Below are 23,631 nucleotides of genomic sequence, written 5' to 3'. Positions count from 1 at the left end.
GGGGGGGGGGGGAGAACAATTGGTGCCCACCCACTTCTTCCCTAGGCCCACCCAAAATCTGTTGTCTGGCTACGCCCCTGCCACAGAGAGACTCTTTTTTTACTCCATCATCCACATATTGGAGGTGGTGGAGCCTGTACAGCACTGAATCCCTGAGGAAGCATAGATGCTGGAGTGAAATGGTGGCCCCGTTGGGTGAAAAGATGAGTGCTGGGCTACTTTTTGATAAAGTCTATCAAAAATTGTAGTTCCACCCTCTTTCCCTATCATGTGTTGTCGGGTTTTTCACTGCCTTGTCATCCCCATCTTTTGGACTGTAAGCCACAATAGGTTAGGTTCAGGGAGGGATGCCAATATAAATCCTGGTGTGGTATATTTTTTTTAAACAGGTTACACTTCCTGTCAGTACGTGTGCTAATCACAGCTCATGCACTAATAGGAAAGGTGGCATCTAGCAATGAGCAGCAGATTACTTCAGGAATTTTCACATTAATTTGCATGCTCATTGCTTACAGCATGCCATGTTATTTTACCAGCGGTAATTTTGCGGTATAACCATGGCTCTACCACAAGACTTGCTGCATCGGCCCCTGTGAGGCTTCTTCCTTTCTCAGAGCTTCTGAAATGAATTGGCGACTGATTTGTTACTGACTACCATTATGCTCTTACGAGGATGGCGGCCTTTTCAATGGCAGGCCCAGAACTATGGAATGCTTTGCCTGGTTATTTGCATTTCTGTACGAATGCAGGACACTTTAATAAGCTTTTCAAAGCCCATTTTTTGTTCAAGTTTTATAATATGATGCAGAATTCAGCAACTATTGTTCATTATCTTTGTCGGGGTAGTGTGGGGTTTTGAAACAATTGTAATTTGTAGGTGTGTTTTATAATTATATATGTTTTGCTTTTAGCTGCTTAGGTTTAAGCGGGGTATAAGTTTAATAAATAAATAAATTCAATTTCACAATCAAATCTCATTGCTGACAAATCTGAGTAACTGTATTTTGCTAAAACTGTGATAGCTGATTACTATTTAACAGTGAACTTGATTCCACAAGATAATCAGATAAAAGATAAAGCAGCTTCCTGACCACCGACAACAAATGCATGAGACTCATTATACGTTTTTATTATACAGTAGATGATTAATGAAATGTACTCTCAGCTTAAACTATACTTTGATCTAACATGGAAAATAACTTTGTATAGGTTACCTAGGTGAAGAAAGGGACATCAACCAGTTTTAAAATTTTGCAAGTATTTTATTAAAGGCTCAGTGAAGTTGTGCTATGTGCTACATACACTTATAAATGCAATTTGGCAACTTATTCCTGTAAGTGGTGTCTTTTGTAGGCTGAAGTACAAACACAGCAAATACTGTGTGCAATTCTGGTCATCGTATCTCAAAAAAGATATAGTAGAATTAGAAAAGGTACAGAGAAGGGCGATGAAAATGATAAAGGGGAAGGGATGACTTCCCTATGAAGAAAGGCTGAAACGGCTTGGGCTCTTCAGCTTGGAAAAATATGGCTGAAAGGAGATATTATTATTATTATTAACATTTGTATAGCGCTGCCAGACGCATGCAGCGCTGAACATCCAACGTAGAGAGAGACAGTCCCTGCTCAAAAGAGCTTACAATCTAAAAATAAAACAGATAGACAAGACAATTAAGGACAAGGGAAGTACTGGATGAGAAGGAAGAAGGGGAGGGCAAATTGAGTAGTGGCTAGGAGCAAAAAGCAGTGGTGAAAAGGTGGGTTTTTAGCATAGATTTGAAAACAGGTAGAGATGGAGCTAGACGTACAGGCTCAGGAAGTCTAATCCAGTCATAATGTGCAGCGAGGGAAAAGGAACGAAGTCTGGAGATATGATAGGGGCCACTCAATTAAGCTACAAAGTAGTAAATTTAAAATGTATCGGAGAAACACTCAGCGTGTAATTAAACTCTAGAATTCATTGCCAGAGAATGTGGTAAAAGCAGTTAACTTAGCGGGGTTTCAAAAAGGTTTGGCTAGATTTCTAAAAGAAAAATCCATAAGCCATTATTAAAATGGACTTGGGGAAAATCCATTACTTATTTGTGGGATAAGCAGCATAAAATGCATTGTACTGTTTTGGGATCTTGCCAGGTACTTGTGGCCTGGATTGGCCATTGTTGGAAACAGCATACTGGGCTTGATGGACCTTCGGTCTGTCCCAGTATGGCAACACTTATGGACTTAGAAGCCATCCTCCAAAACTTTATTGTTCTTAATAGGGAGATGGTTTTCAGTGTCAGAGAGGTAATGACTATCCCCCTCCCCCCAAACCCCAGGTCCTAATAAGAAATTATCTGGAGACAATGCATGTAAATCCCAATGAGTAAAAGTGCCACTGTACACACATATTGCAGTTTTAAGATACAGAATACATATAGGATTTCATTTTCATAACAAGGTATTTAGACTAAGAGAGTAGGAAACTGCCTGTTTTAAATAGAATATAGAGATTAGAACTGAGACGTCCAGGTCGGGGTGTGCTCGTTTCTGGTCGTATTTTAGAAATAAATGTTTGCTGATGCAGAACATTTTCTACAATCCTTGCAAGACAGCAAGTGCTTTTGCTAGTAAACAGCATGAACCTAGTAACATCCACGTGTAAGTGGTGTCATTTCCATGTGTAGATATCCCATTTTACAAAACTAAATGTGTCACCAATTAAGTAGCAAGTCCACAGTTTTAATTTGGTTTCATTTTGGAGGCAGGAAAACAATGGGGAATTATAGAAAATTACAGCTATTGGGCATCTGCCCACAACCAGGTAAAGGCTTGCCACATGAGGTACAGAAATAGAGAGAAGGGGGAAGGGGAAACGGAAGAGGGATAAGAGAGTGGGTAAAAGGTGACATCAGGGTGGGTGATATCGGATGGATAGGGGGTAAAAAGTGGGTGCAGGATACACATGAAAGAAATGGATGTTAGGTTAGGTTAGCCACACCAGGGTCTCTTTCTTTGGCAGCATGATTCTTGAGATCTGCTCTGCCACTCAAGCTTGACTGACCCGCATGGCCTCCAAACTATTCAAGCTCTCAGACATACCAGGCCAGCAGAAAAGTGGTTCTGTGGATCAGAATGTCCTTCTTGGCTTTCCCTGATACTTTGTGCTGAAAACATAAACTGACAAAACATTGAGCCAAGAGTTCTCTGCAAGCAGGAAAAATAAGAGTGTCTTGGCTATTTCTGGTGCTCACTCTTGGATTGTGTCTCTGCAAAATGTGTGAGTGCTGATGGCATGGTAAGCAATGGTGCATCTTAGAGAATGATTGCATGGGGCTAGGGAAGCCATGGGAAAAGGAGTTATAATAACTGAGCCTTTGGGTTTGGCTTATACATGCACTGTTTGAGTGAGTGGCCCTCCAGGTGGCGCAAGACAATGATGCTGCAGGAAAGAATCCATATAATTGGAGCACAAGGGTGGGCTCTATACACACAACTCAAATATTTGGCCTCCAAAGCAGAGCAAGACAGTCATGCTAGTAGGGGTGGTAGCTAAGGAAATGTGGGAACACTGTTGGGTAATGACCAGAAAAGTATTCTGATGAGCCCATTCATGGCAATATGGCAGCTGCCTAGTGCAGCATTATACTAGTAAGAAATGCCCCTGTGAGGCTGGTGGAGTGAGAGTAGGTGTAGTTTGGATCACAGTTTAGTTAGCCAGCACAGACAGTCGTGTCTTGCTCATGTAGAATGTGCATTGAAAGATGAGGATGCCCAGCTGGCACGGCCATGTTCTCCATGTGACAATAACTCATATTTTTCAGGGCAGGTCGAGAAGGTTACATCAGCTGTATAGCTTCTTGCCCTGTGGACATGGACAAATTATTCCTGAATTGCACTATTTTAGTACACAATGTTTCTGGTCTCAGCAGCCAAATTGAGCTAAATTCAGTTAATGGCACCCAAATTTGGATGCTGAAAAAAATGATCATTTAGCACCTATGAATCGTGCTCCAAGTTGTACACCATTTACAGAATAGCATTTAGCACCAGGATCCACACTTAATTTTGGGCATTAGAATTTACATAAACTGAAACCTGGTTTAAATCCTCATGCCTAAATTAGATACAGATCTGTTATATTCTAACACTGGTTTCATCACAGCTTATGTCTTCTCCATCGACAAATCGAGGGCTGAGCACCTTTGGCGGAGGGACCTTTTGGCCCTCATCTTCATTCTTTTTGATCAGTGTGTTATATCATCTACAGCGTAATAAGGCTAAATAATCTTGTCTAGGATAATTTCAACTTCACATTGTCCCACAAGGAAGTTGTTTGAGGTTGTGTTTAGGTTGTCTTCTCGTCCCTCCTCTAATTTTCCTTCACCGTGCCCTGCTGCTGATATTTTAGTTTCTTACTTTTCATCTAAGGTAACTTGTCTCCAAAATTCTCTTTTTCCGCTTCCTTCCTCTTCTGCAGCTATTTCTACAGTTTTATCAGCTACTGATCGCTCATTTAATAAGTCAGTTAGTGCTACTTAGTCTTCTTTTCCCCTCCCCTCTTTAACCCAGTTCACTATTATGTTATCATCTATGTGGCTCACTACCAGTGCATTGGATCCACATCCTTCTAGTTGGTTTAAACATTCTCGTCACGGTCTGGCCCCTTTGGCTCTTCATTTGGTCTCTCACAGTCTATCCCTTCGGGTTGATCCTCAGCTATGGAAGAAGGCAATTGTTTGTTACTTAACAAACTTTCACTCAGGCACAAAAAAGCTATCACCCTGTCTCTAATCTATGTATTGTTTCTAAAATCACTGATTGTGTTGTCTTTGATCAGCTGACTTCTAGGGTCTATGACCTGTCTATTCTCCATCCACGTCAAACAGGCTTTCATAACTCCTATAGTACAGAGACTTCCATAGCAACCCTTTTGAGTGAACTTCATTCTACACTACATTCTCATAATGTCACTCTTTTAGCTTCACTTGATTTATCTTTGACTTTTGATCATGTTGACCACACTCTTTTCTTATCTCATCTTGCTTCCCCTGGGTTTTCAGGTATGGTTTTCTCAGTTGTTACAGCTTCTTCAGCATCTGCAGATTTCCCTTTGTCATGCAGGATTCCAGAAGGTTCTATACTTTCTCCTCCTTTTTTTTCAATATTTTTCTTAATTCACTGGCTACTCTGATCCAAAGTTTCAATATAAAATCCTTTATTTATGCAGATGACATACTTTTGCTTTTTCCTACATCCCCTTCTCACCCAGATCTTGGTAATCTGCAAATGTGTCTTACTGCGGTCTCTGGTTGGCTCTATGATAATCGCTTGATTTTGAATACCAAGAAGACTGTCACCTGTTGGATTTCAGGTCATTTTACTCCTCTTTCACTAGTCCCAGTCCTTATTAACTCGACTGTTCCTACTGTTGATTCATTTATATACATTGGTGTTTTCTTTGATTCTGCTCTTTCCTTCCCCTCCCCCCCCCCCCCCCCCCCCCCCAAATCTCTTCTGTCTTACAATGCGGCTTTTTGTCTCTCAGGCTCACTACGAATCTACTCATCACACTGCTTTTTACTTTTTGGCACCAAAACTGTGAAATGATCTCCCTCCAGTCCTTCGCTATGAATTGTCCTTTTCTCACTCCTGAAGACTCACCTTTTTTACCCTTGCATTTGGATTTTCACCCCCTGCATGTTAGTGCTGGGTGCTGGCCATCAGTTACCTGCTCAGTTGATTGTGTAGTTTATTGTTGTCTGTTTGCGCTTGTATGTTAGAACTTAAATTTCCACATAGAATATAGAATACAGTGAGCAGCGCGCCACATGACTAAATTTGGTCACGTCCATTTAGGCCATAACAGCAGATATGCTGCAAATGTTTTACTGCTTTTTTGTATATCCAAACTACAGAAACTACTTGAGATTCCTGTGGTACCATGACAACAACATCAACCAGGAAACTGCGGAATACAGAATGAGAGTTCATGTCTTTGGTAACAGTCCATCACTTGCAGTAGCAACCTACAGGCTTAAAAGGACAGCCCAAGAAGGTAAAAGAGAATGTGGCACAGATGACAGACACTTCATTTATGCAGATGATGGTTTGAAGTCCTTACCTACCAAAGGAGAAGCCATGACTTGCTAAGGAGAATACAAACAACCCAGGCAGAGGGAAATCTGAGACTTCATAAAATCACCACCAACAGTCCAGAAGTAATGAGAGCACTTCCTGCAGAGGATCATGCCAAAAATTTAAAGGATCTAGATTTAAGAGTAGACACCCCTCTGCTTCAGAAAAGTCTTGGATTACATTGGGATCTAAAGAGAGACATTTTCACTTTTCAAGTCTCCCCCTAAGAGAAGCCATATATACGCAGAGGTGTCTTGTCTACAGTCAACAGTTTGTACGACCCACTGGGTTTTGTGGCTCCAGTCACCATTCAGGGAAGATCCCTGCTGAGGGAGCTTTCCCAAAGTACTGATGAGTGGGATGACCCATTGCCACCAGAAATGCGACAAGAATGGGAGAGATAGAAATATTCTCTAAAGACTTTTGAACAACTGCCCATTCCATGCACTTACATCCCTTCATCACTCAGTACTGCATGTCACAAAAAAGATTGCATCTTCATCTCATCAACCAGTCGACAAAAGAATGGACACCTGTCATCAAAGTGCCATCAGAGATGTAGAACTACAGATCATCAATGACAACTTAGCATCACCTAGTGTGATGTATTTTTTGTATGAATATTATTTGTATTTAATTACATTGTCTGTCTAATAGATAGCATTGTGTACTAGGGCTCCCCCCACTATAGTTTGCACTATCCTGTGATTAACTCCTTGTGAGCTTTCCCTATTGGCTCCCAGCTCTGAGCTAGGGCCAGCCATTCCTCTCTGACCCTGGGGACTGTGTGAGAGAGTTCCAGTCTTCCTAGCATGCCTTTGTGATCAGCAGTTGTTCTAAGGGATGATCCCTCCTTAACCTACTGTAATTCCATCAAGATTTTTCACCATCTCTCCAAGTCATTTCTCATTCATTTACCTTAAGTTTCTTCCCCTTATTTCCCTTTGAGTGTTACAGCTTTTCCTGTCAACATGGCTGAGGTTCTGGCCTTCTCCTTGGAGTGGAGGAGTAGCCTAGTGGTTAGTGCAGCAGACTTTGATCTTGGGGAACTGAGTTCAATTCCCACTGTAGCTCCTTGTGACTCTGGGCAAGTCACTTAACCCTCCATTGCCCCAGGTATAAAATAAGTACCTGTATACATGTAAACCATTTTGAATGTAGTTGCAAAATACCACAGAAAGGCAGTATATCAAGTTCCCTTTCCCTCTGAGGTGGCTTATGTGCAGAAGGCAATAATTCTGTCCAAGCAACTGAACTGTAAGTTGGATTTTCTTTGTTTATTATGAGTACTACAATAAAGAAGATTTGCTTTAGAATTGAGAGTCTACTGGTAAAGCTTCTACTTGGGAATGGTTTAGCTGGCTGTTTAATCTACACTATACTTTGCCTAGAACAGCACAGAGGTTGGAGTGCTTTTATGCTGATTATTGTTATTTAAACGGGCATTGAAAGCTAAACACCTGTGTTTTATCTGAGGCTCTTTCTTCCTTTTTCAAGATATACATAAGACTGGTTTTGGGAGTGGATGAACTGAACATATTGATTTGAGTGAAGTGTGCTTTGCATTGAGTATCATTTGAACTTCACAACTCCATTATTGAGTAATGGATCACAGTTACATATTGGCACATATTTTTAACCTATTTCAGTATTCTATACGTCCCCTTATAGAATATCACTTGGAACTATTGTTTCTGGCCCTCATTTCTTGGCACCAAGTTTAGCACCCTTTACAGAATTGCCTCCTATGTATTTACAAATGATTTAAAAAATTGTCTTTAAATATGACTACCATAGCAATAGAAAGACTTTTTCACTGTATAGCCATAAAATTTCTTACTGAACTGTAGCATGCAACAACACGCTCACTGGCTCTGAACGCTAATAGCATGCAAATGCATGCTAAACAGGGACATTGGTATTCCTCCCCAATGCTCAGCAGGCAGCGCACTAAACTAGCACACTGCTAACCCTGTAAACCCTACGCCAGTTCGGAGTTGGCATTACAGTTTATTAGAACATTGGGAAAGAATGGGGAGCCCTATCCAACATGCATCTGCATGCTAGCAGACCCTCCCATATTCCTCCAACAGATTACCCAAAGTTGACCCCCGCATCCCAAGCCAGTGACACAAGAGTTGGAGTCTGGCGGACCTCCAGTCCCCCCGACTTAAGGGCATGGGGGGCTTGAGATTCGGTGGATCTCCAACCCACCTAACTCCCACTCGTACCCAAAAAAAAGCCTTGGTGGCCCAGTGGGCCGCAAACCCAAGCTCCCCACCTGGTGGTCTAGTGGCCCCATCTCCCCCGGTACTTTTGTGGTGGAAGAGGGAATAGCACACTCCCTCCTCTTCCAGTGCCGCCTTCAAAATGGTGGCACCCAGTTCTACCCAGTGCATCCTGGGATGCACTGGGCAGGGCTTCCCTACCATATAAGGATGCACTGGGCAGAGCTGGGTGCTACCATTTTGAAGGTGGTGCTGGAAGAGGAGGCAGTGTGCTACTCCCTCCTCCACCACCAAGGGCCGGGGAAAGAGAGGGAACCCCTATACCATAAGATGAGGGACTTAGGTTTGTGGCCCACTGGGCCACCAGTGCTTTCTTTTTGGTGCAAGTGGGGGTTAGGGGGGGCTAGAGATTCACAGGTTCTCCAGCCCTCCGTGACTTTGCATCGGGGGGGGGGGGGTCGGGGGCACTAGGCCACCAGGCCCTTACAGTTAGAGGGGGGTCCAGGGGTCCCACTGACCTCCAGCCCCTGTGTTTGACAGGTCTGGGCTTTTGACAGCCCAGACCTATCAAGCAAGTGCGGGAGGATTACGCTCAGGCAAAAGCCTCCCGCACTTTTCCCTATGATCAGAACTAATAGTGTGTCTAACTTTGTACGCTATTAGCTCTAATCATGGGGCGCTATAACCTTGTGCTGTTCCAGCGCCATTTTCAGAGCGCTGTTTGGAACAGCGTAGGGCTTCTGATCATCAGGCTATGACTGTATGTGTTCACAAGCTGGAGCAAAGTTTTCTTTTGTTTTTTTATTTGTTTGGGTTTTTTTTTCCATTTGGGGGGCAATGTTGTAAATAGTAAACACTCTTTGGAAAGAGTGCATTCTCTTTCCAAAGAGAGTGTGCACTGGGATAAAAACTAATTTCAGCCTCAAATTACTTGAAATAACATGGAAAATGTTGTTACTATTTCCCATACAGAAGAGAAACAAGAGAAGTACAACAATGTTCTGCAGAAAACAGAAACACCAAAAAGCAGAGAAGACCAGGGGGATAATGAAGTCACTGGAGCCATACTCCAGTTACAAATTTTATTGTTGATCTGACACAGCCCTGTTTCAGCAACGGCCTGTGTCAGGGGACCTAGAATTAAAATAATATTATACAACTAAATTGTTGCAAAGTACTTCCTATATTTAATTACTGTTACATGTATACCGTTAATTTTCATTTTAGTTTATTTATATAATGAGATTATGGGGTCCTTTTACTAAGGTGCACCAACAGATTTAGTGCATGCTAATGACTTTAAATGCTAAGAAGCCCATTTAGTAAAAAGTCTTCTAAGTATGTCTATTTATGAAGTATGAAGTATGCTTCTTTCATTTTTCTTTTTTTTTTTGTTTGTTATTCTTTTTAAAGTATTGCTTGTGTTTGAATTATAATATTTTTGTAATATATATATATATTTTATTTAAACAAATAAAGTTCTTTGCAACAAATTTTTTTTATATATAATATTATTTTAATGCTAGGACCCCTGATGTAGGCACTTGCCGAACACAGCCATGTCAGGTCAACAAGAAAATTTATAACCAAAATGTGGCTCCAGTGACATCATTATCCCTCTGGCCGTCTCTGCTTTTGCTGTTAACATCTCTCATACCATTTCAAATAAGTCTGCATCCCTATATATTAGTTTAGCAGACGCTCAGACTACCACATGTTCATTGAAGTTCGTCATTGGTTTCAAATCAGTTCAAAATGTTCCTGTGTTATCTGTATATACATTTCTGAACCCAAAACAAAGGATTACTAAGCATATTCACACGAGACTTGTCAGGCTTTGCTGGCATTAAATATCGAATATTCTTCCAAAATCTTGAATTCAGAGAAACAGACTTCTTCGCTTTCCATTTCACTATCCTGTTAGATTTTAGAAGGCTCAGAGATTCTGGAATGAACTTGAAGTCACGTAGAGGCTTAAATTCAATTAATATCACTTGAATCTTCTTTTCAACCAGTGCTATATGCAGACCACTTTCAATTTCATACATGGCTTTATCAGACATGTAATTTCTGGTTAGTATAATGATTAATCTTCTGCTTTTTTCAATAAATGAATGGATATCATCAACAATGGCTGTAAAAGAAAAATATTAAAAGTTAAAAATGTAAAATTTAATTCCGAACCAAAAATGAATATGCTGATTACCTTATTGGTCTTATCTTTTTGCTAATAATCTTTTAGCTATGTAAATCTCTGGTAAGACCTCATTTGCAATACTGACTGCAATTCTGAAACTACATCTTCAACAGGTGGTTGAGGTGACTCAGGTAGTCTGGAAGCTAGCTACTGAAATACTCAACACTTCATCATAAAGCATACGGGGATAGTCTACCCAGTGGCGTAGGAAGGGGGGCGGTGGGGCGGTCCACCCCGGGTGCACGCCGCTGGAGGGGTGCCGGCTCCGCTGGTTCCCTGCTCTCTCTGCCCCAGAACAGGTTACTTCCTGTACCGGGGCAGAGAGAGCAGGGAACAAGCGGAGCCAACGCAGCTCCCAGTGACGTGCACTCGGGGGCGGATCAGTCCTCCCGCCCGCTCCTCGCTTCTCAATGCATGTAAGAATACGCTCCGGGGGGTGCGCACTGGAGGGGGGAGGGTGCGCGCGCTGAGGGGGAAGCGCTGTGCTGCACCCGGGGGGGGGTGCGCAGCGGCGACCTGCCCAGGGTGTCAGCCGCCCTCGCTACGGCACTGAGTCTACCCTTAAGGAAAGATGAGAGAGAGATATGATAAATCTATTTAAATACTTCCTAAAGGCACCCCTCTTTTAATGGAAAGAAAAACTCTAGAAAGATGTCATAGGATGAGGGTGAAATGGAATAGACTCACATCTTATTTTGTGTCAAAAAGACTGAAACGACCCTCAGTCTCCCCTGTCCCCTTTGGTGCTATAATCCAAAATAAGAACATAAGTGTAGTCATGCTAGGTCAAACCAATGGTCCATCTATCCCAGTATCCTATTTCCAACAGTGGCCAAGCCAAGTCACAAGTACCTGGCAGAAACCCAAATCATGCCAACCATGCTACAAATCCCAGGGCAAGCAGTTGCTTCCCATGTCTGTCTCAATAGCAGATTATGGACTTTTCCTAAAGCAACTTGTCCTAACCTTTTTTAAACTCAGATATAATAACCTCTGTTACTAAATCCACTGCTGTTAACATATCCTCCGGCAAAGAGATCCAGAGCTTAACTATTCGTTGAATGAAAAAATATTTCCTCCTATTTGTTTTAAAAGTATTTCCATGTAACTTCCTTGAGTGTCCCCTAGTCTTTGTACTTTTGGAAAATTGATTTACTTCTACTCATTCTACACCACTCAGGATTTTGTAGACCTCAATCATATCTCCCCTCAAGTGTTTTCCAAGCTGAAGAGGCGTAAGCTATTTAGCTTTTCCTTATACGAGAGGAGTTCCATCTCCTTCATCATTTTGGTCACTCTTCTTTGAACTTTTCTAATTCCGCTATATCATTTTTGAGATACGGCAACCAGAACTGAATGCAACACTCAAGCTGCAGTCCCACCATAGAGCGATACAGAGGCATTATACTATTTTCAGTCTTATTCACGATCCCTTTCCTAATAATTCCTAGCATCCTGTTTGCTTTTTTGGCCACCACTGAACATTGAGCACAAGATTTTAGAGTATTATCTACAATGACACCTATATCTTTTTCTTGATTACTGACCCCCAAGTTGGGCCCTAGCATCAGGTAACTAATATTCAGATTATTCTTTCCAATATACATCACCTTGCATTTCTCCACATTAAATTTTATCTGCCATTTGGATGCCCAGTATTCCAATTTCCTAAGATTTTCCTGCAATATTTCATAGTCAACATGTGTTTTAACAACTTTGAATAGTTTTGTGTCATCTGAAAATGTAATCACCTTTACTAGGGTCCCTTTTACTAAGCTGCGTAGGCACCTATGTGCGCCCAACTCATGTCAGTTTGGAGTTACTGCCCAGCTACCATGTGGCCCGGGCAGTAATTTTGTTTTTTACGCATGTCCACTACACGTGCCAGAAAATAATTTTTATTTTTCTGTGCACGGTAGAAACCAGGCAGTAATTGTCATTCTACATGCGTAGACGATTACCGCAAGGTTACCGCGTGAGACTTTACCGCTAAGTCAATGGATGGCGATAAGGTCTCAGATCCAAAATGGATGCACACCAGTTTTTATTTTGCCACATGTGCATGTTCAGCAAAAATGTTAAAAAAGGCCTTTTTCAGCACACCTTAGTAAAAGGACCCCTAGTTGTTCTGATTTTCATATTATTTATAGATATGTTAAATAGCACCAGTCCCAGTACTGATCCCTAAGGCACTCCACTGTTCACCCTCCTTCAATGAGAGAAATGACCATTTAGGTACTATTAGGAAAGGAATGGAAAATAAAAATGAGGATGTTATAATGCCTTTGTATTGCTCCATGTGCGATCGCACCTTGAATAGTATGTGCAATTCTGGTCAGCGCATCTCAAAAAATATATAGTGAATTAGAAAAAGTACAGAGAAGGATGACAAACATGATAAAGAGGATAGGATAACTTCCCTATGAGGAAAGACTGAAACGGCTAAGGCTTTTCAGCTTGGAGAAAAGATGGCGGAGGGGAGATATGCTAGAGGTATATAAAATAATGGAGTGGAAAAGGTAGACGTGAATCGCTTGTTTACTCTTTCCAAAATACTAGGACTAGGGGGCACACAATGAAGCTACAAAGTAGTAAATTTAAAACAAATTGGAGAAAATATTTCTTCACTCAATGTGTAATTAAACTCTGGAATTCGTTGCCAGAAAATGTGGTAAAAGCAGTTAGCTTAGTGGGGTTTAAGAAAGGTTTGGATAGATTCCTAAAAGAAAAGTCCATTTGTCATTATTAAAATTGACTTGGGAAAATCCACTACTTATTTCTAGGATAAGCAGCATAAAATGTATTGTACTGTTTTGGGATCTTGCCAGGTAGTTGTGACCTAGATTGGCCACTGTTGGAAACAGGATACTGGGCTTGGTGGACCTTCGGTCTGTACCAGTATGGTAACACTTACGTTAGGTGTGACTCCCAGGTGCAAATACTATAAACTGTGCCTAAATTTAAGCATGGCTTATAGAATAGCACTTTTTTGTGCCATTTTTTGGGGGTGCCATATATAGAATCTAGCCTATTGGACTAGATTCAGTAAATGGTACCCAAATTTGTGTGCTGAAAAAATTAGCGGTTATTCTATAAACAGTGCTCTGTGATGGGAGTCACTTATAGAATAGTGCTTAACGCTGGGATCCACGCCGACAATGATTTACACGAACTGAATCCCAGTATAAATCCTGATGCCTACATTAGGTGCTGATCTCCTGTATTTTCTAATACTATGTGCATCTGCAGTGAACGTCCCTGACCTTCCCATGCCCCTCCCATTGCCACACCACCTTTTCAGTTGCATGCTGAAAAATTTACATGCTCATCTTTATAGAATAATGCCTAGCTAATTTGAAATTGTTGCCAATTATCACCAATAATTGATGTTAGTACAAACTTATTGGTGCTAATTGGCTTGTTAATCAAATTGCATGTCCAAATTGGATTAGCAACTAAGAGCAGTTACACGCCAGTTGTCTGCTATTGACATAGTGCGAGTGGGCATACCTAAATGTTGATGACGATTTACGCTTGCAGTCTACAATAGAATCTTGATGGCCAGATTCCATTATAATATTAGCATTCAATGAGTAGTATCTAGGAGCTGAATTATGGTGCCCAGTTATAGAATTGTTCCCTAGATACCTAACTATGGGACTTATGAGCATAAATCCATCCTTCTGAAAACGGACTAGGCCTGAGTTCCTAAATTTAGGGCCCCTTTACTAAGCCGCATAGGCACCTACTCAAGCCGAACATGCGCCAAATTGGAGTTACCGCACGGTTACTGCATGGCCCTTGCGATAATTTCAATTTTGTCACGCGTCCACTACGCATGTCCGAAAAATATTTTTTATTTTCTGGCGCGTGTAACAGACATGTGCCAAGTGGCATTTGATGCGCGTAGGTCATTACCGCCCAGATTCTTTACTGCTAGGTCTATGGCTGGCGGTAAGGTCACAGACCCAAAATGGATGCATGGCAATTTTGATTTTGCCGCACATCTATGTTCGGCAAAAAAAAAGAGGCCTTTTTACAGGCTCACTAAAAAATGGATCAGAGCACACCCAAAACCCGCGCCTACACTACCACAAGCCATTTTTCAGCGTATCTTTGTAAAAGGACCCCTAAGGTTCCTAAAATGTAGATGGCAATAAGTTAGAGCTATGGCAGGGAATATAAGTTAGATGTTTGACACTGATTTTCAGGACAAGATGAGTAACTTATAGGTCCTTTTACTAAGCTGTGGCAAAAAGTGGCCTTATTGTGCCCTTACACGGGACTTTCCCACTCATTAACTCTATTTTTACTGCAGCCATAAAAATAGAATTTTTCTGCCTAATATTCAGCCTGCAGCTATATGTAGCATTGGAGCCACTCACTGCTGTGAACTGACCTGACCTTGGATATTCAATGTTGTGGCATTTATGGCTCCTGGCATTACATATCTGGGTATAACCTGTTGCCCGGAATTTAACTGGTATCACCCGATATTCAGACCAGTCCCAGCAAAATGACTGTCCTAATTTTATGTACTAACTTACCAGGTTAGTAGACTGAAAATTACTGTTAATCAGCTAAGCCTACGCTCCACCCCTGGCCTACCCACAACCTAACTAGGTTGGAGATGGCCAGTTAGCGATGATATTCAGTAGCACTAATCTGTTATGTGCTGCTGAATGTCAGATGCCAGGTCACTCAGTGGAGTTTAATCGGCTAGGAGCCTCTTCTGCCCAATTAAACCCTTTTAAGTATTAGGCCCTTTGTATTTGTTTTGTATTAATGGGTATGAGCTAATGTTGTCATTAGCACACGGCAATTAAAATTTTTTTTTTAGCTCATGAGTACTTACCACCACCCATTTTGTAGGTGGTAATGGCTCATGCAGGATTCCTATGCTATCCAGTTGGTATGTAGTAATGTAGCTGCACTAACTCATTATTTATTTATTAGGATTTATTTACTACCTTTTTGAAGGAAATCACTCAAGGTGGTGTACAATAAGAATAACTCAAACATGAGCAATAGACAATTACAGCAGTAAAAAAATTCAAATAACAATACAAAGTTGCCATAGAGGGGCATAATCGAACCGGGCGCCCAGGTTTTCCTGAGGACGTCCTCGCAGGACGTCCCGGCGAAGGTTCGGGGAATCCCTTATTATCGAAACAAGACGGGTGGCCATCTTTTGTTTCGATAATACGGTCGGGGACGCCCAAATCTCAACATTTAGGTTGACCTTAGAGATGGTCGTCCCTGGTTTTCAGCGATAATGGAAACCGAGGACGCCTAATTTTCAGCGACTTTTTGAGAATTACCCCTATGTGCACAAAGGGGCCCTTTTACTAAGCCACAGAAAAAAGTAGTCTGTGGCACTGTGAGTGCATCTTTGAGTGTGTTCCATGTCATCCTGGAAAAAGGCCTTTTTTAAAGGACCGGAAATTGGATATGCGACAAAATAACCAACCAGCGTGCATCCATTTTTGGCTTGCGACTTTACCATCACCCATTGACTTAGCAGTAGGGTCTCACACGCTACCCAGACAGTAGGCATGCAGCACACGCCCACTGCCATTTACAGCTGGGTAAGCGCCACATGATAGAAAATAAAAAATATTTTCTACTGAGTGTTTACGGCATGCACCGAATTCAGAATTACCGCCCAGAGCATACAGTAGCCGGGAGTTAATGCCAATTTGGCACATACTGGAAAGGTGTTGGTCCTTACATGCCTTTTTAAAAGGGCTCCATAGTGCACCCTTTTCTTAAATAGGATGCACTATGCAAGTGGCGTACCAAGGGGGGGGGGCAGTGGGGGCGGTCCGCCCCGGGTGCACGCCACTGGGGGGTGCCACGGCGCGCGCCTGTCGGCTCTTAGTTCGCTAACTTCGCTCATTCACTGCAGCTCCCTCTGCCCCGGAACAGGTTACTTCCTTTAAACATTGCCTTCCATGTAACCCTAGTAAAACTGCACCATAGTTTCAAAAGGCAGAGAAACAGACATAATTTTCACATTCACTTACCACCTCCTGGAGTAACATCTCGCTCAAATATGCACAATTTATATCCGTAATGATTTTCCAGTATATTGGGTAAAATCTGCAAAACAAATTCTCTCTCGTCTTCTGAGGCCAGCATGCATTCATTCAGGTACGATACATAAGCATCAAATTCTTTTCCATCTACAAATGAAAAGGCAAGATGTGGTTCCATTAAACTCTTTTCATAATATACATAGGAAAGTCAAGATTCAAATAGAATCATTTGTTATATTACTCAAGCGCTTTTACTTTTGATATTATTATACCATATGCAGTATCAAATATATAAACGGCAAGTGACCGACTCACCTGCAAATGCGCAGTACAGTCACTCAGCACAATTTTTAACATTTTTTATAGAATTTGGAGGTTAGTTTTTAAGTTATTCTTTGATCATAGTACATGTACAGGTTACGTTTGTAGGTTAAACATTTATCCATTTTCAGGATTCATTATTTCAGTTTGTTTTGTCAGTTAGTCTTAGTATTACATATACATGGGCTCTCCATATTGTGATCAGTTGTGGGTGGAAATTGATAACTATAACAATTATATATTTTATACAAATACATTTTAATGGTTTTCTCATATATATGATCATTCTTTGTGTGCACTTTTTATAATGTAATTTTTAAAAAAATTTCAAAAACATTTTTCATATACCACTACTACTACTACTACTACTATTTAGCATTTCTATAGCTCTACAAGGCGTACGCAGTGCTGCACAAACATAGAAGAAAGACAGTCCCTGCTCAAAGAGCTTACAATCTAATAGACAAAAAATAAATAAAGTAATCAAATCAATTAATGTGAACGGGAAGGAAGAGAGGAGGGTAGGTGGAGGCGAGTGGTTACAAGTGGTTACGAGTCAAAAGCAATGTTAAAGAGGTGGGCTTTCAGTCTAGATTTAAAGGTGGCCAAGGATGGGGCAAGACGTAGGGGCTCAGGAAGTTTATTCCAGGCATAGGGTGCAGCAAGACAGAAGGCGCGAAGTCTGGAGTTGGCAGTAGTGGAGAAGGGAACAGATAAGAAGGATTTATCCATGGAGCGGAGTGCACGGGAAGGGGTGTAGGGAAGGACGAGTGTGGAGAGATACTGGGGAGCAGCAGAGTGAGTACATTTATAGGTTAGTAGAAGAAGTTTGAACAGGATGCGAAAATGGATAGGGAGCCAGTGAAGGGTCTTGAGGAGAGGGGTAGTATGAGTAAAGCGACCCTGGCGGAAGACGAGACGGGCAGCAGAGTTTTGAACCGACTGGAGAGGGGAGAGGTGACTAAGTGGGAGGCCAGCAAGAAGCAGATTGCAGTAGTCTAAACGAGAGGTGACAAGGGTGTGGATGAGGGTTTTGGTAGAGTGCTCGGAAAGAAAGGGGCGGATTTTACGGATGTTGTAAAGAAAGAAACGACAGGTCTTGGCAATCTGCTGGATATGAGCAGAGAAGGAGAGAGAAGAGTCAAAGATGACCCCAAGGTTTCGAGCTGAGGAGACAGGGAGAACGAGAGAGCCATCAACAGAAATAGAAAACGGGGGGAGTGGGGAGGTGGGTTTGGGGGGGGAAATGAGAAGCTCGGTTTTGGTCATATTTAATTTCAGGTGACGTTGAGACATCCAGACAGCAATGTCAGACAAGCACGCTGAAACTTTGGTTTGGATGCAAGGTGAGATATCAGGGGTAGAAAGGTAGATTTGGGAGTCATCAGCATAGAGATGGTAGGAAAAGCCATGGGATGAGATTAATGAACCAAGGGAAGAAGTGTAGATAGAAAAGAGGAGGGGACCAAGAACAGAACCCTGAGGTACGCCGACAGGCAGAGGGATAGAAGTAGAAGAGGATCCACCAGAGTGAACACTAAAGGTGCGGAGGGAGAGGTAGGAAGAGAACCAGGAAAGGACAGAGCCCTGGAATCCAAGTGAGGACAGGGTATCGAGAAGTATGCTGTGATCGACAGTGTCAAAAGCAGCGGAAAGATCAAGAAGAATGAGGATGGAATATTGACCTCTGGATTTAGCCAGTAATAGGTCATTGGAGACTTTAGTAAGCGCAGTTTCGGTTGAGTGGAGAGGGCGAATACCAGATTGTAGTGGGTCAAGAATAGCATGTGAGGAGAGAAAATCAAGGCAGCGGTGGTGAACAGCACGCTCAAGTAATTTGGAGAGAAAAGGAAGGAGGGAGATGGGTCGTAATTAGAGGGACAAGTAGGGTCGAGTGAAGGCTTCTTAAGGAGAGGTGTGACCACAGCATGTTTAAAGGCAGCAGGGACAGTCGCAGTGGAAAGTGAGAGGTTGAGAATGTGACAGATTGGTTAAGAAATCTTATTAAAAATATTATTAACATATGGATGTTATTAACATATGTTTTAATAAGACATTTTTAAAACTGTTTTAATGGCTGGCTGCATTGGTTTTAATATATTTTTAATAAGATTTCTTAACCAATGGGATTTTACACTCCTTTTTACTATAGGCACAGTAGGCTCTATGCGTGTGCAGCGCCCACTAAAACAAGACTACCGCCAGTCTAACGCTCCCCCTGATAGTAATTTCAGATTTGGTGCACACCCATATTGCTGGGACAAATTTTTTTTTTATTTCCACCCGCATGTGGTGTTTCCGGCGTTATTTGGCACATGTAGCGCATAAGCCCTTACCGCTAGATCAATGGATGGTATTAAGTGTTCAGGCCGTAAATAGGTGCATGCTGGTTTCAATTTTACCACAGGCCCTTTTTTGCCGCAGCTTAGTAAAAGGACCACTCAGTTAACCAGCGTCAGTTTCTCCTTCAAACTGGTGACACATATGGGCTCTGTATTTTCAACCATTTCTTTATCTTACATGGACCAATTCACATTTTAAATTGTATTTTAACTTAAGTTTTTGGTTTCCCATTAATGTATCTGAGTTGGTAGCTGCCAAAGTTTTCTATTTTGAGCATCATTCTTGTAACATTTTGCAACCACACAACGAGAAGCATATGACTCACTACAATAGGTGAGTAATTTATTTGGTTTCTATTAATGAATTCCTGCATTTAAATACACGTATTTATAGTTTGTCCATTTAACATTATCGTTATTGTCAGTGACAAACTGATGCGATTCTCATCATTCATGGGTTGTCACCACTCTAGTCAGACTGTTTTTGGCAATATATATAGACTTTGTAAGGTTTTCCGATTTTTACTAAGCAAAGACATAAATGAATAAAGACATTAAAAATATCTGCATGTCAGAATATATAAAAAAACAGAAGATAAAAAATATATCTGCATGTCCAGATACTGGCTCAAAGAAGGCCCTGTGCATTATTCCCCCAGACTAGTCAGTCACAAAGAGACCCTTTTACTAAAAGGCATTAAGCCCTAATGTACAGTTAGCACATCCAAACATGCTAATCGCAAAATGCATTAAAGCATTTTGCAGTAATTTGTCTGTTTGTGTGTGCTAACCGTACATTTTTTTTTGTTTGGTTGTTTTCTGGTTTTTTGGGTGTTTTTTGTTTGTTTGTTTATTTGGTTGGTTGGTTTTTTTTGCAGTGGCAGCATGGGTGGGCAATGAGTGTTCCAGCATTGTCCACTTTGCATATTCTGATTAGCGCACACTAACTAGAGAACACACTAAACCCCCCCTTTCCATTTACTAAGCCATACTAGCTGCTGCTGCGCGGCAATGCCAGCCGCTAACATGGCTTAATAAACAGGGGGGTTTCCGTATTAATTTTTTGCAAGTTCAGTGAACTAATGAAAAAAATAGCATGGGACCTGCAAAAAAAAAAAAAAGAAATCCTTAAAATACTGGTGCCTTAAATATGAGCTTAGTGCATGGGAAAATCCTGTGTTAAAACACACTAAGCCCATATTTTAGTGCACCTAAAACACAGTCCTATCTTTGCCTGGTTTCACTTAGGTGGTTAAGTGCTGAATATTACACTTGACTGGAAAAGAGGTAGCTGTTTGCACAAACCTAGATATTCAAGGCCAGTGCTTGGACATGGCCCTGCATTGAAATGTTGAATTCCTTCGTCACTGGTCTAAAAACCTCCCACTCATTCTTTATTTTGGGACCTGTTTACTAAGCCGCATTATAGGCGCATTAGCGTCTTTAATGTGCGTTAACCATGTACACACGTTACCTGTGTACGTGTCTACAATATCCCTATAGGCGCCTACATGGTTAGTAAACAGGGCCCTTTATTTTTTATATCTACTTTTTAATTCCAACATCATTCATTTTAAAAATAGCCACCTAAGGCATACTCTTATACTAATGGGCTGAAAATGAACAAGTTAACTGGCATATGCAACTTCAGATCGCTCAACAAAGCACTGCTGTTTCACTGCAGCTTTTTCAAGAGCTTTTCTTCCGCTATCGCCAATCAGTCCTTTCTCAACTCCAGCTACAGATGCTTACCTGAAGGAACTCAACAAGTATAAAGCAGTTATAATACTGCAAGCTTTGAACAGCAACAAGTTGAGTGTCTGAGGTCTTTTCCTTGTTCCAAAAAGAAATGTTTTGTGATGAAGACTAACGTAGAGAGAGGAAGTGACAATGTAACATCGTAAATGTTGCCAGATAAAGACCTGCACGGTCCGTCCAGTCTACCCAACAAGGTACCAGAGTTGAATCTGGAACTCTGAAATGGTTCCACTTCTTCATGATTAAACACTGGTATACGTGGAGGGGCATAATCGAACGGCGCCGGCGAAATAGATCACTGGCGATCTATTTTGGTGGTGGCGCAACAGCTGGCCTGAACCGTATTATCGAAAAAGATGGCTGGCCATCTTTTTTTTCGATAATATGGTTTAGCCCGGCCAAATGCCAGAGTTCGCCGGGTTTGAGATGGCCGGTTTTGTTTTTCAGCGATAATGGAAAAAAATGCCAGCGATCTTAAACCCGGCGAAATCCAAGGCATTTGGTCGTGGGAGGAGCCAGCATTTGTAGTGCACTGGTCCTCCTGATATGCCAGGACACCAACCGGGCACCCTGGGGGGCAGTTCTAAAAAAATTTTTTAAATATACAAATACCTCCCAGGTGCATAGCTCCCTTACCTTGGGTGCTGAGCCCCCCAAATCCCCCCCTAAAACCCACTCCCCACAACTCTACACCACTACCATAGTCCTTATGGGTGGAGGGGGGCACCTACATGTGGGTACAGTGGGTTTTGGGGGGGTTTGGAGGGCTCAACACTTACCACCACAAGTGTAACAGGTAAGGGGGGGTGGGCCTGGGTCTGCCTGCCTGAAGTGCACTGCACTCATTAAAAACTGCTCCAGGGACTTGCATACTGCTGTCAGGGAGCTGGGTATGACATTTGAGGCTGGCATACAGGCTGGAAAAAAAGGTTTTTATTTTATTTTTTTATTGTGGGAGGGGGTTGGTGACCACTGGGGGAGTATGCGGAGGTCATTCCCCATTTCCTCCGGTGGTCATCTGGTGAGTTGGGGCACCTTTTTGAGGCTTGGTCGTGAAAATAAAAAGGACCAAGTAAACCTGACGAAATACTGATTAACGCCACTTTTTTTTCCATTATCCGCGAAAGCCATCCATCTGGTAGCCACGCCCATGCCTGCCCATGTCCCGCCTTCGCTACGCCGCCAACATGCCCCCTTGAACTTTCACCGGCTCGGAGACGGGAAAGCGGCGATGCTGTCAAAAAAGCAGCTTTCGATTACAGTGAAACCTCTGTTTTCGTTGACTTCGGATTTCGTCGGTTTCGGTTATCGTCGATTTCTTTCGCGAAATTTTCATCTCAGTTTTCGTCAATCGCCTTGGATTTCATCAGCGTGCCCACGCAGCTAATCTTGCGTTCTCATGTGTCGTTCTTCTGGGGCGTTCTTCTGGGGCGTTGTTTCCGGTTGTGGGATCACACTGCTGCTGTTTTATGACCAAATTTTTGTCGTTTTTATTCATTGAAAAGAAAAATTGCTTGTTACCGCGGTTTTCGTCGGTTTTGGTTTTCGTCGATACTTTTCGGACGAATTATCGACGAAAACCGAGGTTTCACTGTATACGGATTTCGCCGCTTTTGAGAGATCGCCGGCCATCTCCCGATTTATGTTGGAAGATGACCGGCGATCACTTTCGAAAATAAGCCTGTTAATCTCTGTCTTTACACACTCAATCTATGAATGCAGGAATATACTGATGTGATCAATAAGTAAATCAATACTCAACACAACAACACACCAGTCAAAACTGGTCAATCACATAATGATGGTTTAGGAGAAAACCCCTCAGAACCTATCGGACCATCCTGCTTATAATCGAACGAAAAAAACGCCCAAGAGCCGACCTAAATCGGGAGATGGACGTTAATCTCACAAAAACGAGTAAATCCATATAATCGAAAGCAATGTTTCAGTGCGTCCGTGTCGCTCGTACGTGGACGTAAAAACGCCCAAATAAGAGGCGTGTCGGGGGCGTGTTAGGGGCGGTGATACGACGTGGACGGGTACAACGTATAACGAATAGCGAAATGGCTCTGGTTGAGTGGGAAGATGGGCGTAATATGATGGACCCGAAATAAAAGCGACCAGAGCAAGGGGGAAAGCGTCTTGAGACCCATTAGCAATTGTGTGTAGTTGGAGAGTGGCGATATTGTTGGTGGAAGAGCGGAAGTGGTGGTTGCAGAGAGAAAGCCGAGCGTGTTGAGTACCTGTGACCGTCGTCTGTGTGCCCTGCCTCTTTTTGTGTCATACCCTTTCACCGTTCCTTACTCCTACTCCTTTGCTCCATCGCCCCCTTCCCCTCCCCCTATCCCTCCCCATTCACTCTTCCCACGTGTATACTCTATTCCCTGACCTCCGTTTGTCTCTGTGTGCCTGTACTGTTTGGCGAGTGAGTGGCCAGAGGGCGTGGTGGCTGGAAGTGACAGATCTGTGTGTGTTGCTGTTTGTTTGACTACTAGTCCTAATACTTGCACTGGTGGTGGGGATATGGATGCACTTAATGCACTTGTGGCATGCATGCTACACGAAGAGGCCACCCACCGCAGGAGGTATTCACGGCCCCGAGTGTTTAGGCCCCGCACCACCTTCCTACAA

At 42.3% G+C, this 23,631-nt stretch overlaps 1 protein-coding gene across 4 annotated transcripts in view; it reads right to left on the bottom strand.

Annotated features, from left to right (window-relative positions):
* Positions 1–10,046: 10,046 nt before the first annotated feature.
* IL18R1 (interleukin 18 receptor 1) overlaps positions 10,047–23,631 on the bottom strand; it is a 105,905-nt gene continuing 92,320 nt past the window's right edge. For all 4 annotated transcript variants that reach the window (XM_030201448.1, XM_030201445.1, XM_030201446.1 and 1 more), the window contains 2 exons: positions 16,568–16,726; positions 10,047–10,478 (listed from right to left, as the gene is read on the bottom strand). In XM_030201448.1, coding sequence (XP_030057308.1) covers positions 10,111–10,478; positions 16,568–16,726 — 527 coding nt within the window. In that variant the 3' untranslated portion in view covers positions 10,047–10,110. The remainder of the gene's footprint in view (positions 10,479–16,567; positions 16,727–23,631) is intronic.

Source organism: Microcaecilia unicolor, chromosome 4 (genome assembly GCF_901765095.1).
Source record: "Microcaecilia unicolor chromosome 4, aMicUni1.1, whole genome shotgun sequence".
NCBI lineage: Eukaryota > Metazoa > Chordata > Amphibia > Gymnophiona > Siphonopidae > Microcaecilia > Microcaecilia unicolor.
This window is presented reverse-complemented; position numbering and strand designations above follow the sequence as displayed.